The 18,628-nt window shown below is 31.2% G+C and overlaps 1 protein-coding gene across 1 annotated transcript in view; it reads left to right on the forward strand.

Annotated features, from left to right (window-relative positions):
- Imp (IGF-II mRNA-binding protein) overlaps positions 1–18,628 on the forward strand; it is a gene marked incomplete in the record, with an annotated part of 198,720 nt that overhangs the window by 34,986 nt on the left and 145,106 nt on the right. Inside the window, 1 exon segment of the mRNA XM_024360136.2 lies at positions 9,354–9,417. Within this exon segment, the coding sequence (XP_024215904.1) occupies positions 9,354–9,417 (64 nt within the window).

The raw sequence follows: 18,628 nt of genomic DNA on the forward strand, positions 1-18,628 counted from the left end.
AAACTCAGGTCGAAACGTCGGCATAAAATAAATAAATATGGTTTTGTTTATTTATGTTGTTCTTTGCTGACCGCACCCCCCGACAAACTTCTTCAAGCATTAATCTACGGTCAACTATCTACACCTCAATAGAAGGAGGATAGTTGGTAAACGTTGGTTAACAATTTTTTTTTTAAATAATTTATTTATTGTTATTTACAACTCTATACAAATATATACAACAAGTAAATTTGCTGTAAGTGACATAGTGGCATGATACAAATATGTGGAGAATCTATCTACTGATAGAACTCCAATAACATTTCTAGAGGATAAAATCTCGAGGCCATCTTCTTTTCAGACGCTTAGGAGGATTATTAGGTAATTAAGCTGAAGCCAGGTTAGAAACTAGTGGGTTTCAGTGGCTGAGAAGTTTATCATGGAAAGAATGGTATCTGGTTCTGGCCAAATCGGCAACATGTGGAACATTTGTGACAAAATAAGGAGGATTTTACGAAGGATTTTGGACTGTAAGGATTGGATTCGGGAAGAATTGGTTAACAATAAATAGTTTTCTTTTACTATTTTGATACCTTTATTGACAGCAATCCGGACTATCCTCCTACAAATTAGAAATTAATATTTTACCATTTTATTTTGGAAAATATCATAAAATCTATTACTCCTACAAAAATAAACGTCATGAAACACTTTATAGTACATTTATCTAACTTTATAATGAGATGTAGATAGTTGACCGTAGATTAATGCTTGAAGAAGTTTATCGGGGGGTGCGGTCAGCAAAGAACAACATAAATAAACAAAACAAATAAAATAAATAAATATTGTTTTGTTTATTTATGTTGTTCTTTGCTGACCGCACCCCCCGATAAACTTCTTCAAGCATTATCTAACTTTAATTTGAGTGCTGGCAGACTTCTGTATGTCTTATGGTTTCTGGGATACATTTAATCAGAATTGTCCGAAAAACAAGAATTTTGTGAGTTTGTCGAATATCGTGAAAACTACTACCCTACGAAGATAAGCATTATAAACTACCAATATCTACCTCTACATGTTTGCCAAAAAATGGGTGATTTGGAATGGCTGGTATAATTTGGCCTGAATTGCGGGTGTTTTATCCACACGTTTGTCACAGTATTTTGTCCTATCTGTTTTAATTAATTAAAGAATTTACCTAACCTTCAATAATTAACTCTAGTTTAAGATTGCATATTTTAAAATTCTATCGATTCGGTGTTGTTTCTCGGACATTGTTTCAAATCTTGTTACCTAATTTTAGAAGTTTATTTTTGATTTGACATAGCAAAAATATATATTTATAAGACATTATATGTCTATGTAATTAAATTAACAAGATTCTGATACATATTGTAGAACGAAGGTTGAATTTATAGGTTATGTAGTAATATTTATATGAATTTTTATCATCTACAAATTACTTTGCAGATATTTACGTTTATTTTCATTTAGCCCATGTTTATTTTCTTCCTTTTTATAATGAAAATCGTGTAAAACGAATTTAATAGCCGACAAAGAAAAGAGAAAAAAAATAATATGTGGATATCTAGGTTTGTTGCGTCCTTTTGTTTCCTGAACATTTGTACAAGTCTTAGATTTGCGATTATTAACAAACATTTAGATCCAGCATTAGAACCTTGTTATCAAATGACTAATTTAGAAGACTTTGGGGAATAATGCCTTATATCTATAAGGCAGTATATTTTTATTTATAATTTTTTTTTTAATTATTTAGATAATAGAAATACATTTAATGTATATATATATATGTATATACACACATATATATACGTGTGGCAGTGGTTGCTAAACGTTGAGATGAAGGGTGGCTTTCATGAGCGATCGCCCTCCGAACTGAGGCGTTTTTTTGCCCCCCGACAGAGGACGGAGATATTTTTTCAGGCGTTGGCCCCGGATACCCAAAAGGGGGGATTTTTTAGACGCTATTGATTATTTTTTTGTTAATTTATTCAGATTGAACCCTTAGCATTCATAGAGGCCATTCAAATTTCATTAAAGGTGTATTTTGTCCGTTGTGTATCGATTCGTTTGCTTGTGTTGTGTGATGCGTTTTTGCCTCTCGGAACCCCCCTCCCTCCAAAACGATACTCTTTCTCCCTTTCTACATATGACGTATCTTTACACTGATAAGCGTTGCCCCGGTAATAAAGTATCAGTAACAGTAGCTTATTTATCTCAGAAATATAATGTTTGATTTTTGATGAATGGAAATGTCTCAGAGATTGGAAGATGAATAGGAAATCGAACCACAGAGTCGAGACTCCTCTGAAAGAATCGAACTTTGAACTTTGATTCACACGAAAGAATCACACACAATTCTCTTTGAATCATTCGATTCTCTATTAAAAACAGTCAAAGAAATTATTATGATGATTTTTTTTATTATTAAGGACAACGTTTTGCCATTAAATTTATTTTTATTTAATTTAAAAAGAAAAAAGATTAATAATATTATAAGTAATTTATCAATATAGTTAAAGCAAAAAAAAGGGTGTTATTTTATTTTTTATAAATATTAGCTTAAATCTTATTATATATAGATGACCTGATGTAAATTAGGAGATGGTAATAGCTGCGGTTGAGTAAAGTTAAAAAAGCTCTCAACTATTTATTGATTGCCTACGTTTCGACCGACATTCCAAGTCTGCATCAGGGCTGAAATAGATAGATACAAAGTAGGCAATAGAGCCTGATTTAGGAGTGCGAAAGTAACCTGTAAATAGAACAGATATAAAATTAGGAACGTATCAGCAATAGACAAAATCGATTAACTAAAAAATACGTATAAGGGGTATTCATGATGTTGGGTTAAATGTTAAATTTTTTAATATGTTAAATGTTATAAGTATAGGATTGTGAGCAGCCTTATTTAAAGTCAAGTTATATGTTAAATGTATAAGAGTTCTTAGTGGATTTTCTTAGCAATTTGTTTTGTAAATTTTCCTTCCAAAACTTTTTATTATTGTTTACTTCTAAGATCTTATTAAAGTAATTTATTCAGTCACTGAGCTTCTTGTTGATCATATACCTTGGAAGAAATAGAATCAAGATGTGCTAATTGAAAACTATCATTATTATTGTCATCTATTGCTTTATTAGTTATAAAAATATCCAAAACAATAAAACACACCAGCAAGTAACCTTACACGACAGGAAACAAAATGGTGACGAGCTCAGCAGGTCTGCTGCGTGATGTGATTCTTCATTTAGCAGACCTAATAACAGACTCTGAACCATGTATATGTTATATCGTTTTAACATGTTAGAAGAAGGGAATATTTCTCCATTTAACACGCTTTAACATGTTAAACTAAAGATTATGAATATCCCTAATATGTCTTTTTTCCCTTCTATTTTTGTTTTTTACTTTGACATGAATTCCATCTATCTTATTAATTCTAATATTAGAATACGTTATTAAAAATGTGATTTATTCATTTCAGTTATTTCATTTTAACATAGTCAAAGAAGAAAATATTTCTCCATTTAAAATGATTTAAAAACACTTTAACATGTTAAACTAAATAACATGAATACCCTTAAAGTCGAAAAAAGTTTGAACTACCTAATTTTTTTCTAAATTCTTCAAATTCATTTTCACTTTTTTCTTAGAAAATAGGACCGTTGTCTATATCAGTATTGGATTGTGATTGTACTTTGTTTTCTGTTCTTCACTGACCGTACCTCCAACCATATTATCCCCACAAAATTGAATAAATATTGTATTGCACAAAATTGAATATACATACTCCTATATGTGTACAACATGAGGCATTTAGTTCAAACATCCAATTTCATTCAATAAAAACGAAAGTTTAGCCGGAAAAGAGCAAGTGCAACTTCGTGCAGAAAAAAATTCAAATTCATTGTGCAAAATTGTGGGGAAAAAAACAACCTAAAACTTTCAATTTTGTTCTATATAAAATTAATGAAAAAGGTTGGGAATATTTGGATAATTTTATCCTAATTAATTATAATATTATATTATCAGTTATTTATTAATATACTCATCTAATGAATGCAATCAATCCTAAAAACTCTCTCTAAAACAGTTCTAACATTTTGGAAGAGAATAGTTGACCGTATGAAGTAGATTGTAGGAAGATAGTCTGAGTGGCGGTCAATAAAGGTATCAAAATAGTAAAAAAAAAAACTATTTATTGTCAACCAACTTTTCAACCCACTTTGCAGGGCTTTGTCGGGACTATATAAAAAAACAAGATACAGAAATTTTAGAATTAACAAAATATTAAAATAAAAACATTTAAAAATAATTATTTGTTTATAAAGTATATATACATATATAAAAAAGAATTGATAATAACAATATAAGGAAGTATAAACATGTAGGTGGACTGGAAACAAGCTACTAATGTGTGATAAATACAGATCTAGACTAATAAATTGTAGGAGACTACTCATTAATATTAGTTATAAATATGGCAAAGAGGTAGGTGTAGAAGGTAGAACAGATAGGTGAAGTAGATATAATATAGGTGAGGTATAGTAATATGTAAAAAGGTAGATATTAAGAAAATTGATAAAAATAAACAACAAACATGGGGGTAATCACCCGTCAGATTGAAACACAGCGAGCGACTGAGAAAAGAGGGGAACGTCAGGTATAAAAGTGTCTCCCACTGCCTAGGCTAACCCTTAGTAAGGGTTTAGCTCACTCTTTCAATATAAATGTTCAATGATTCGGATTTTCTGTCGAGGTTTAGTGGAATTCGAAGGAAGTCTACAAAATATGTAATTGCTCCTAATTATTGCTGTTAATTACTCATTTACCGTTAGCTAAGCCACCACATGGCTATCGCATTGTATCCTCTTCGGCGAGCGAAGGACGCGCCTCCTTGGACATTAACGATTGCATCAGTTTGGGAAATCGCTTTGTTTGCAAATGGATCTAGAAGTAATTAACATCTTTGCAAGTCATTTAACTGGCTCTGTCTCCAAACGCTTTTAAAAATTAATGATGATGTCTGTTTTATTTTTTTTTTTTTACATCATTTTCAAATTTAATTTTTACATCATGATTTTTGAGATCTTTTAGTTATAGAAAACTGTGTGGAAATTCGTAGGAGTTTGCCCCTCCGTCGTCGATTATGACGATTGGGGAAATTACATACCTGTTATGTTGTTTTTGTTTTTTATTCATCATTATAGCTTCTCGGAATTGTTTATTCTTTGTAGATTTGACGAGATATCTTAATGTTTTTATCCGGTTCGAGATTAAAAGTGGATTTCTCTTTAAATTTTTGTGCAGGACTAATTCTAATAAAATAAAAGGACTCCTAAAGAAGTTATAACTTCAAAATTAAAAAAGAAAAAGCATAAAAAGCTTATTTCTGACTTAATGGTACAAAAGCCCAAGAGGAGTGAAAAAAAAACAGTTATTTCAGTGTTTTTCTAGATTGAAAATCTAATCTAAAAGTTGAATTCTAGTTGTTTGGACACAACTTTTGATTTATAAAAAAATATATTTCAGTAACTATTAGACGAACAGATTTCTACCAGGACTCAAATAAAAGCTTAATGTTCTATAAAGTAGTTTATGACACTTACGTAGGGGTATTAGTTTTCATAATATTCGTATATGATATGAATTTTGCATATAGATATGTAGGTATAAAACAATTAAAACTTATTAGTTAAAGAGCACAAAAAGAGAAAAATTGCCCTAATAGAGCTATTTACGTACAATAGGTCTCGAGATATAGCTTTTTAAAAAGCAACATTTCATAAAGATGTATGGGATGTACTGAAAGGTCAGTAGTTAGTGAATTTATTTTGAAAGATCTATATCTCAAAAACAATTTGACGTACAGCTGTCTATTAGCACTCAAATTAAAGTTAGTTTAATGAGCTATAAAGTAGTTTACAATGTTTATCTTCGTAGGAGTAGTATTTTACATAAAATTTGCTAAAATGGATTGATTTATAGTTGTTCGGGCAAATTTTCATTTGCTAAATTTATGTTCATATGTCAATATCATAAAAACTATTACCCCTACGAACATAAGTGTCATAAACTACTTTATAGTAAGTTAAATTTCCTTTATTTTGAGTGTTGGCAGACATATGTGCGTATTATGGATCTAGAGATATATTTTTTCAAAAATCGAACATTTTATACAAACAACTAGAAATTAACCTTTTGTGAGTTTATTTTGTCAAATATCATAAAAACTACTACTACTACTACTACTAAGATAAACATTATTAACTATTTTGTAGAAAATTTAACTAGCTTTAATTTGAGCGCTGGCACACATCAAACGGTGTAAGTCAAACGGTTTCTGAAATGAAGTTTTTCATAAATCAAATTTATTGTCCGAACAACTATAAATCAATTTATTTTAGCAAATATCATGAAAACTACTATTTCTACGAAGGTAAATGTCATAAACTTCTTTAGTCCATTAAACTAGCTTTAATTTGAGTGCTGATAGATATCTGTACGTCACATAGTTCCTGAGATATAGATTTATCAAAATAAATTAAATAACTACAAAGCTTTCAGTAGATTTTTAAGAAATGTTGCTTTTTAAAAAGCTATATCTCCAGAAATATTGGACGCAAATAGCTCTTTAAGGACTAATATTTCAGAAAATTTACTCTTCTTTAAATAATGTTCTCTTAAATTTTCTAGTGTTGTTGGTAGTTTTTAAGATATAGAGCTCTGAATGAAAAATTAATGTTTTTTAAGGTTTTGAAACAGCCGCCATTTTTTATTCCCCCTACCTATACTTGGCAGACTCATCAAATTTGACTAGTAATTATACCTAGTTTTCATTAAAGTAATCAAAAATCGGAGTGAGATAACTGCATTTTTTTCTTCTTTTTCCAGGCAAATATCTTTGAAACTAAATACGACACTAGAAAACATAATAGAGCATCATTTTAAGTGCAGTAAATTTTCTAAAATATGAGCCCTAATAGAACTATTTACATTCAATAGTTCCAGAGATGTAGTTTTTAAAAAGGAACATTGCATGAAAAATGCATTAAAAAATGAGTAGTTATTGAATTTATTTTGGGAAAACTACATCTCAGCAATTATTTATTATACGTACATAAACACTCAATATACACTATTAGCACTCAAATTAAAGCTAGTTTAATGAGCCATAAAGCAGTTTATAACGCCTATCTTCGTAGGACTAATATTTTTACGACATTTTTCAAAATAAATCCACAAAATGTTGATTTCTAGTTTTTCGGACAAAATATTTTATATATAAAAAACTATATTTCAGAAACCATTGGAAATACAGATGACTTTCAGCAATCAAATTAAAGCTAGTTTAACGAACTATAAAGTAATTTATGACAATTTTCTTCTTAGGGGCAGTAGTTTTAACGATATTCGTATAAGATATTAATTTTGCACTTGAAATTTAGTTCGAACAACTAGAAATCAACTTATTTTATCAAATATTACGAATACTACTACTCTTACAAAGATAAGTGTAATAAACTACTTTATAGTAAATTACAGTAGCTTTAATTTTAGTGCTAGCCGACATCTCTACGTCTAATGATTCCTGAGATATAGGTTTCCCTAAATTAATTTTAGAGACTAATTTTTTTTTTTGAAGAAACGTCTCTTTTTAAAAAAAATCTCGGGAACTATTGAACGTAAATAGCTCTATTAGGGCTCATAATTTAGCAAATTTACTCTATTAGGTTTTCTAGTGTTCTTTGTAGTTTTAAGGATGGAGCTCTGAAAGAAAAATTAATTTTTTTTAACCTTTTGAAGAAAGCTGCAATTTTTTGTTCTCCCTCACTATACTTGGCAGACTGATTAATTTTGATTCAGTTACTATACGTATATTTCATTTTTTATTTTTATACCTAGGCTGTCAGCTTGAAAGACGACAATCGATCATCTTTGTGTCAACCTGACAACCCTGACGAAGCCCTGCAAACTGTGGCGAAACGTTGGTTAACAATATATAGTTTTCTTTTACTAATTTGATAGCTTTGTTGAACACCACTCGGACTATCTTCCTACAATGTACCATACTTCATACGGTCAAGGTCAATTATCCTCTTCCAAAATTTTAGAACTGTTTCAGAGAGTTTTTATGATGGATTGCATTCATCATATGTGTATATTAGTAAATTACTAATAATATAATATTATAATTAATTATGACAAAAATTATCTAAATAGTTCCAACCTTCTTTATTAAAATATATTACATGTCTAACGTTTCGAACTATCCGGCCATCTTATAGGACAATATATAAAATAGTAACTTCAAATATCACTTACAGTATCGAAACATTATAAATTATAATTTGCAGGCTATTATACCCTAGTCAATTTAACACAGTTAAACGGAATATATAAAACAAGACCAATAAGAAAAAACATAATTCTTTTATTATTAATATTTTCTATTTTTCCTATTTTTTGCATTTTATTATCATTAACTTATAACACATTACATAACCTACCTCAACAACCAGGTTAGGAATATTATTATTTTATTTCACACTAATGTTTTGTCTATTTTTTAAATTAAAAATCCTATAAAAATTAGAGTCAAATAATTAACTAAATTTCAACTATGTTCATCAAAAAATAACTTTTGCCTAAGATCTCTGCATACTGCTGGTTTCAATTTCTCTTATGTGATTTGAAATTAACTGTATAATTAATGTTTTCCGGAATATATATTGTTTCAAGTATTTTTCTTTTAAAAATACTATTTTCTAATAATATATATATAACAGTAGTCATTCAAATGCCGGACTGACATGAATCACGAAGGACCTTCTGAGTTTTGAATGGTTGGACTTCAAAATTTTCTTGCAAATGCATCAGTCTTTCTTGTACGCCATCAATCTTTAATTTTGCTGTGATTACGACTAATCGTGTTAGGGGTACCTTAAAAGGTAAATAGGTTTACGGTGACGTAAGATAATTTAGAATTAATATTGATATAATTGATACGGAACCATTATTACACTTATATCCTACAAGAAATCCTGCAATTTAAAGTTTAATGGAAGCCAATTTCGAAATATCCCTAGAATATTATCAAAATCATATTATTTGTAATAGCGCGTTTTTATGTTTAACATGTATTCGACTACAAGTTAAACATAAATATGCGCTTTGAAATTTACATATTGAAATAAAAACGCTAGGGAGGAAGCAAAATGTTGGGTTCCTGTTTTTAATTATTATTTATTATAGTAATTATTATTTCACAGTGATAATTTATGTTAATATTAAATAACATATAATTGTTTATTTATATTTGTCTAATATATGTTATGTTTTGTCCGTGCAGGTATAAACTTTCGCGGTTCACCACTTGTCGTTGAACCATCCTTAGGCGCTGTTCAAAAGAGAAGGTAAGTCATATTATTTATATTAAAAAGAAATAGTATAATTAGCTATTTTGGGGAGAGCGGTGGCAGAGTGGTAAGGCGCTATGCTACTAACTCCGAATTCGGCTGTGGTAGATTTATTTTCCATTACATTGTAGCCCTGAGTCAACCCCATGTGTTCTGTCCACGCAGTCTCATAAACTAGGTCTCATTAATTGGGGTAAAATCTGGCGGTTGAGAATGATTTTGAAAAAAAAAACACCTCCCTGTATAACCAACGTTTTAAAAACAGTGTTTCCTTACAAAATACTGTACACAATTCCCTTCACTCATCGTCCCTGACGGTTCAAATTTCTATTTAAATTGCTCCAGAGATTAATTTATCGTAAGAATCCTTCTTCATAATTGAAGCCATGTTCACGACAGCTTAATTAATCTCATCATCACAGGCATTTTTGTATCCTCGGCCGATGGAGGAAAATCAAATTATGACAGAATTAAAGGAAATTCGAAGCTTGGACGATTTTTGTATTATCCGTTTTTCGGAGTAATTTATGCCCAGATTATCAAAAACAGACATAAATTGTTTTCAATTTATTCAAGAGTGCTACCAATGGGTAGTTCCTCCACATGCCTGTACCATACCATTATGATATTACCTCAAATTTACTTGATGTATATTTTATGTACAGTTTTAAATATAGATAAGTAAAAAAAATTTTTTTTTGGTTTTTGGTGATTTATGCCTTGGATCAAAAAATCCCAACGTTTTAAAGTCTGATTTACTATCAGGATCAGTAAAAAAAAATAAACCATTTACTTGGAAAGTCCAGAGCTAGGTGCGCTGAAGACGAACTGGATAATGTTATAAAATTAACAATGCCCTCCAAAGATAGAACAAATGCCACTGTCGTGTTACGTCTAAAATGAGTTAGCCTGTAGGAAAGGGAGCGCGCACACCCCACCCCAACTCCACACTATAATATACTCCTACCGGTAACAAAGACTAGAACGAACCGTTGTTGTCAACAAACGTTATTGCAATTTTTCTTTTTTTTTTTAATTTATATTTAACTACGTCCAGAAAAGGAAAAAAAAGTTCAGTCGACTGAATGGAGATAAGAAGAGTGGGGGTCGGCGAGGAAATGTTTGCCGCTGGACACCCTCCCCTCTCCTTTACCCACAAGCAAACTCATCATAGATACCTCAAGACCCAAGGAAAACCAAATCAAATTTCCAAAAATTCTAGAGATGATCCTAGGGAATGAACACGTACAGTGGTACTATTACAAATGCAATAAAATGTATAATATAATAAATACATATAAAGGAATGTTCGAATCTTTGGTAACAATAAACGTTTGAATTACTGGACCGATTAGGTGCTGTTTTTTTTTTTTTTCAAAATGTCTCTTGTCCTCATGGACAGGTTTGAAGCTACTAAAATCCCCAAATTCTCAGGTCGCAAAAAATATTATAAACAAAATTTTGGTTTGTAGCTCAGAAAATATAAGTTTTTTTAATGGTTATTGTTCACCAATCAATTTTTTCTTTCCGAAGAACAAGATAAAAGTATTACTGATTTTATTAAGCTATATTATATTTACAAAAAATTATAAAAACATAATGTAGCTCGGTGTACAGGTCAACAATTTTTTTTTTTCAGAAAAAAAAGAATTTCATAATGGTTTTTAGTGTTGTCTTAGAGAAAGTACTAATATACGTATATAGATTAAGAAAAAAATATTAATGATTCCCTAAAGGGTTTCTTCAGATGCTAAAAAAGAATGTCATCGCATATATTGGTTCAATTTATTTTACCAAATCATAATAATAAAGTGAACTTATATGTTTAATTTAACTAAATACAATAATATAAATCAAACTATCAATTGTGTTCATTAAATCTATATACGTCCTTAAATATAGCAATAGCGAAGCATCATGGGTATTCATGATCTTTAGTTTAACGTGTTAAATGGAGAAACTCATTTTAAATGGCGAAATATTTCCTTCTGTTATCATGTTAAAACGATATAACATATAATATTATTGAGAGTCTGTTACTAGGTCTATTAAATAGAGAATGACGTCACGCAACAGACCAGCTGAGCTAGTCTCCATTTTGTTTGTTTTCGTGTTAGGTTACTTGCTCGTAGTTTGTATTTTGATTGTTTTGGATATTTTTTAAAACTAATAAAGTAATGGATGACAGTAATAATAATAATATGACAGTTGTCAATTAGCTTATCCTAATTCTCTTCCTCACTAGTTAGACGATCAACAAGGCACTCATTATCGAAATTTTCACTTATTCAATTATCTTAATTAAAACTTAGAAATAAACAATAAAATGAAGTTTTATTAGGAAAGGTTATAAAACAAGTTGCTAAGAAAATCCACTTGGAGCTCTTATGTAGATGATGTAACATCGTGAATACTCCTAGTATTATGTACGAATGTAAGGCAATATTTATCCTCAATTTAGTTATATCTTTGTATATGCTGGCAGCACTGTCGTTTAGCGTTGATGTCGCATGTTTTTTTTATTTGTTGTTATGTCTATGCAAGTTTCAATCTGCTAGGTCAGTTTCGTTATCGCTGTCGTGCTGTTAGTCATCACGGCTCCGCTTTCTGTTTGCACCAAAGAAGAGCAACGTACAGTGATCCGTTTTTTGTGGTCGGAAGGTGTATCAGGGGCCGAAATTCATTGAAGACTTCCGGTACAGTACGGGAACAGTGTTTTGCCACAACGAAGTGTCCAAAATTCAAAAATGGTCGCACAAGTGTTACGCGCGATGAAGGAGGCGGACCACCGTTTACCGACACAAATGAAGAAAACATTGAGCGTTCACGTGAAATGGTGCTCTAAGACAGGCGAGTAACTATTGACGAAGTGCCACACCGTCTGCTAAGTAGTCACGGTTCTGTCTAAGAAATCATCCTCAACAGACTTTTCATAAAGTTTGTTCAAGATGGGTCACAAAACATCTCACACAGTTGCATAAACAAACGCGCTTGGACACCTGCCTAAAACATTTGGATCGCTATAGTAACGAACGGGTTAACTTCTTAGGATTATTACTAGTGTCGAAACATAGATCCATGAATACAACCTGGACATTAAACGGCAGATTATGGAGTGGAAACATCCTAATTCGCCGTGCAGGAAAAAGTTCAAGACCCCATCGTCCGCAGGAAAACTGTTGCTTACGGTTTTTGGGACTCACAAGGTCCAGTACTGGAACATTATGAGGAAAGGGGCACGACAATAAATAGTGTACGTTAGAGTGAGATGCTTACTGCAAAGCTGAAGCCTACAATTCGAAGCAAAGGCCGAAGACTGCTGTCAAAAGGTGTTGTGTTGTTACACGACATACTACTACCCATACTGCTAAAACGCTCCAAAAACTCAATTTTGAAATACTGGCTCAACCTCCATATAGTTACGATCTTGCCCCTTCTGACTATCATTTGTTTGGTCCACTGGAAGAGGCTTTAAGGTGCCGTTGATTTACCCCGGACGAAGCAATGCAAGAAACGGTGCCGAAAACCTTCTTTTATGGAGGCATAATGAAGCTTGTACAACGATGGACCAAGTTCATTGCAAGGGGACTATGTCGAAAAATGATGTACTTGTAAGTTTCCTATTTGATTACCATAAAATTTTATAACTATATTGCGGAAAGTTGTCTTATTCGTTTAGCAAGATATTGAAATTCTTGTAAACATTGTGTAGGTTACTTAATAGCTGTAGGATTCTCTTATAATCCTGGCTTAATCATTTGTAAATATTTTGGATGTATATCTGACTCGAGCAAATATATCGTCACACGTACCTTAGTCCGAGATTAAGATAAAGCAGTGCTGCGTATGATATAATCCGCTATATTTTAGATTGCACTTTAATAAACCACAATTATACTTGTTTAAGCTTATAAACGATATTATCTGTACAATAGCATTTAGGTACGGATATATTTTTAGATTTTACTCTTAAGGTATTCCTACTTGAGCGATGGTAGAAAGGCTAGATGAGGAAATGCCTAGGAAGTCGGTTGCAACATAACAAGTGTTCATTCTCCTTGAGTAGCGTAATTGCAGAACATTGCTGTCGGAATGCTAGACATTTTTCTTGGTTCCAGTCTTCTGTCAAGGTCCAGGTTGCATCAAACTATTGTCTATAACATCGGATTATAGTAATAGAATTCAATTAATAATTTATTTAATACCTATTTTAAAATAATGATTGAAATGAGTGTTCTTTTTTTTGTTTTTTAAATTTTCGCAAATTAAATAATTTGCTATCAAATATGGAAGATAGAATTCAAAAAGAAAAGAGGCAAAATGTTATTTATAAAATTAACTACAAGCAATGTAATTACAAATCCTACATAGACGTCATTTTTTAAAAAAATTATTTATTACAATTTACTATATTTACATAAAAACACATCAAGTAAATTTGATGTAATATAAAAATTGAGTGATACAGGCATGTAGAGAAATTACCCATTGGTAGCATTCTAATCATATATTTCTTCACTAGAAGGCCTCGATGCCATGTTCTTTTCAGGCGCCACGAAGGATTTTCAGGAATAGAAGAAGAAGGAAGGTTAGGAACTAGAGGATTTTGATAGAGAGTTTAAGATTGGATGGATTGATATCTGATTTGTGTTAGATCGGTTACATAAGAAACAATAAGGTCCTATGGATGGTTTTATTTGTGACAAAGTAAGGAGCATTGAGGATTTTAAATGTGTAAAAAAATATATTTACTATGATGCAATAGCAACTTGCAACTTTATTGATTATAACTATATGTTAATTGTTAAATGTTGATTGGAAATATTTCTATATCTAATAATGGACAGAATAGCCCAAAACATCAAAGTTTAAAAAAGGAATAAAGTAGTAAAAAAAAATTGATAATTAATTTCCTTAAAATAAATATAATAAAGTTTATTCTGTCTTTTTTTTATATACACATAAATGCCTTTGCCATCTCTTCTATTGTAAATCCAATGAAAATCATCGTTTAGACTACAAGGAAGTATACTCGGATGGAATTACATTTAGTATATTATAACTCAAGAATTAATTTCTAGTTAACCTTTTAATTTTTTTTTTTGTTCCAGAAGATTAATTCTATTTCTAGCAGTTTAAACAGCGGACAATATTTTTAGTAAAACTATTCCATCATAAACAATAATTAAAAACCTCCATTGTACAAAGACCCTAAGAAGTCTATATATGTGTTTGGCAGTTTTTGTTTTTTTATTTATTGAAATTCACAGCTGTATAAAAAATACAAATTATATGTGATAAATGTTTCTTAACACATGATATTCTTGGGAGGGAACCACCCCTTAACTAAGGGGTTTATCGGGGTTCAATTCAAGAAGAATTTAAATTAGAAGATCCTGTGGCCATTTTCTTTTCAGACGCCTCGTAGGATTATCAGGGATTTTGAGGATGAAACATTATGAACTAATAGGTCGGGTGTGTAAGGATTTAAACAGATTCGGGGTAAATCTGCAACGAATGAGATGATGAGGGTCTTTATGGATCAGTTTATTTGTTATGTAATAAGGAGCATCGTGGATTTTATGAAAGATTGGGGATTGTAAGGATTGGATATGGGAGGATATTTAATGATTTGGTGGAGCCCAATAAGAGTTTTTTTGTAATAAATGTGAAGTTTGGAGTGATAGAATTTGAAATCTTTGTGACGATCTTATCTTGAAGATTCATATGAGAATCGAACCTCTTATGTTCAGAACCAGGCACAATGGAACCCTTGCCACAAATCGGTCAGCTATGACGTCATCTAAAAATGAGTTCTTATTCCATGCCATGCCTCTGAAATCCAATATTTTTCAAATTTAAAATGATTGTTAAATTTTCAGATTTTATTTTTCAAGATAAATAGATTTAAAAAATCAGTCTAAGTTTTTTATCTGAGGCTACACTCTAAGTCAATGGCCATCCTAGAATGTTCCTCGGGGCTTCAAATTAACATTGTTCTAAAATAGTTGATTATTGAATGGCCTACCTAATTAGTATTCAGTGGTATACTTTTAATGTTACTATACATTTTTTTTTTGTTAAATTAAGTATTCTAATTTTAAAATAACATCTGTACAGAATCAGGAAACAGTAGCCGACGGTTGCTAAGTAAAAAACCAACTCTCCTTTCTAATACAAAGGGTTGTAAAAAAATTTGAACTGGCATCTGCCGACTTTTGGACATCTGTGTGCTCAAGAACTGGCGGCAATCAGAATGTTCCCGAATCGCGTATTATATACACATATGGATTTATTTATATTGTTACAAATTGCAAAAAATGGCACCTGCACGACACAGCTGAGCTACAAACCCCAAAAAGGAATTTATTAACATACTAATAAGTTTTTTGCTCCGGCGAACGGCGGCATGGTCCGACGATGGCTCCGCGTTGCCTTTTCTGCTCTCATGATGTATTTAAATTTAAAATTAAAAAATAAATTTAAATTCTCGTCTAAATTGGTTACTCTATTGTAGATGCGAAAACCCCATATGGTTTTCGCCCTGTCTAGTATGACGTCTGGGCATGTCCAATAAGTGATTTCTGATACTTTGTCAATAAACATTTTTGTCGCGTGAGACACCATCTTGAAAAAAAAATTTAAATAAATAAAAATACTGGATTTTCTCTTCTAAGAAGTTTTCATATTAATTTGTTTATATACTGAGGTGAATAAAATTCCTCCAATTACACCATTCTTCGAGGGCTGTGATATGGGATTGGAGAGTTTTTGATGCAACTAAAGGGTTATTATTAACAGCGAGCACACATGTGTCAACGGTAACGTGGTGAGGATAGTGTTAGGATTCGTTGGGGTCTCAGCTGTAAATTTCAATAAATAAAAAACAATAAACTAATAGCATAGTTTTACTGAAAATATTGTCGGCTGTTTAGACTGGTAGAAATAAAATTAATCTTCTGGAACAATGCCTGTTGAATAGATTCGATACTTAGGACTCCATCTTGACAAGAGACTTACTTGGAATCCACACACAAGGCTGAAACGACAAGAAACTGCTCGTAGATTCCGAATGCTACAACACTTACTTGACAAACGCTCTAAACTTCCCATTCACTACAAAAAATTAGTATACACTACAATAATCAGACCAATTTGGACATATGGAATTGAGCTCTGGGGCTCCACCAAACCATCAAATTCTTCCTGCATCCAATCGTTACAATCCAAAATCCTACGTAAAATCCTTGATGCTCCTTATTACGTCACAAATAAACTCATTCACAAAGACCTTAACATCCCATTCGTTGCAGAATTGGCCCAAAACAGATATGCGTCTTTTTATTCCAAACTCCTTAACCATCCTAATCCATTAATTCTTAATCTTTCATCCTTAACAATCCCTGATAATCCTCCGAGGCATCTGAAAAGAAGATGGCCACGGGACCTTCTAATTTAAATTAATGTTTGAAGTTCCACCAATGGGTGGTTCCTTCCCAAGATTTTCAAGTGTATATGAAACATACTACATATCTGTTCTACAGGGGCAAGGGCAACATTATTGAAGTATACTGTAGGGCAGTCAGTAGGTTTACAACGAAGGGTAATGGTGATTTGATAGGTTTTTTTTTTTTTTTTTTTTTTTCCGAACCCTCTAAAAACAGAAATAAAATGTGAATTAGTAGTGCATTACTGTGCAAGAAAGAAAAGTAATTCGTGTTGTGTCTTACCTTTTACTACCTTTGGTATTTTAATAGGCTTTGTTGGAATTTATTTTTATTCTCCGATTTCGGCACCATTCTATGGGAATGGAGAGTTTGGGATGCAATTAAAGGGTTAATTTTAACTGCGAGCACACAAGCGTCATCGGCATACGTGGTGAGCATTGTCAGCTGTATAGACTGTGTAGAGGACAGGAACGAGGATACTACCTTGAGGAGCCTCAGCTGACATCTTAAGAAGAATAAATTTGAAAAACAAACTAAAGATTTTCAGAAACGATGATGGACTTATGATGTCGATTTAAACGAAAAGGTTGCTATCACAAACGAGGTATATATCCGCTCTAAATATATAGTTTCATTTTTGAACCAAGGTGTTAACAGCCCATTTCCAATATGGAACTGCACAACGTATATTTTCGTTGAAAATTCAAATTCGAAATTTTTCTCAACCATAATAAATACTTTCCCGTACTAGAGTTCCCATATATCGGTAAGTGAAAGTAAAATAGGGTCATAGGTGGAACAGAGTCATGTTTGAATTTTATCTTTATCGAAAATTAATCTTTTTTCATTTTTTTTCCCATATCATGAAAATCTTACATTTAAAAAATTTATATATATATATATATCAATCAGCACTTAATGTTTTCATCCTGAGCATCCCCACTAATAGAGCCAGGTTAATTTCACCATAAAGGGATTTCAATTAATTATTTTGAAGAAGTTCTAAAAAATAAATTTAAAAAAATAATAATTGTGTTTTTTTAGGGTTTTGATTATGAATTCCAAGGTTTTCTTGATGTTATTACGTATTATCATTTTGTAGTATTATGTCACATGATTACATGACAGGAAATGAGTACAAAATATTTTATAAGTCTTTTTAATCAATGAGAAAGAAAATGAATACATTTTACCATAAGGAATAATAGTACGAGATGAGGAAAACACTCCGAAACGTTGTAAAATTTAATATAGAGTATTAGATAATGTTCTAAAGGAAATTTATTTTCAGTTCAACATTTTAATACTTAATAAATAAAAAACTTCCTATAAAATAATCAAGAATAAATATATTATCTTTTGTGTATCTCCCTGTACATCTTCATTGTAAACTCTAGTAAGGAACTAGGCCTCGAAATGTGAAATACGGAGAAAACAAAAGCGGTGATATAGATATAGTAGTAAATACACTTGAACAGGTAGAAAGGTTTAAGTATTTTTGTTTTTTGCTAAGTTGAAAAAACGAAATTAGGTTATTGAAAATAAAAGCGAGATTAAAGGCGGGAAATGCTTGTAATTTTTCAATTTCGATATTCCTTATAGCATTCTGTCGAGAATCTTAAAAGTTAGAATTAACTAAACTATTTTTTTTTTTTTTTTTGATAGATAGATTTATTTATTGATAGATATTACAATCTGCCACACAGTTGTGGGCAATAGGTAATATTGATAAATGATCTCATACATACTAAAATAAAAAA

Source organism: Halyomorpha halys, unplaced genomic scaffold (assembly GCF_000696795.3).
Source record: "Halyomorpha halys isolate HHAL.00 unplaced genomic scaffold, Hhal_1.1 Scaffold1036.1, whole genome shotgun sequence".
NCBI lineage: Eukaryota > Metazoa > Arthropoda > Insecta > Hemiptera > Pentatomidae > Halyomorpha > Halyomorpha halys.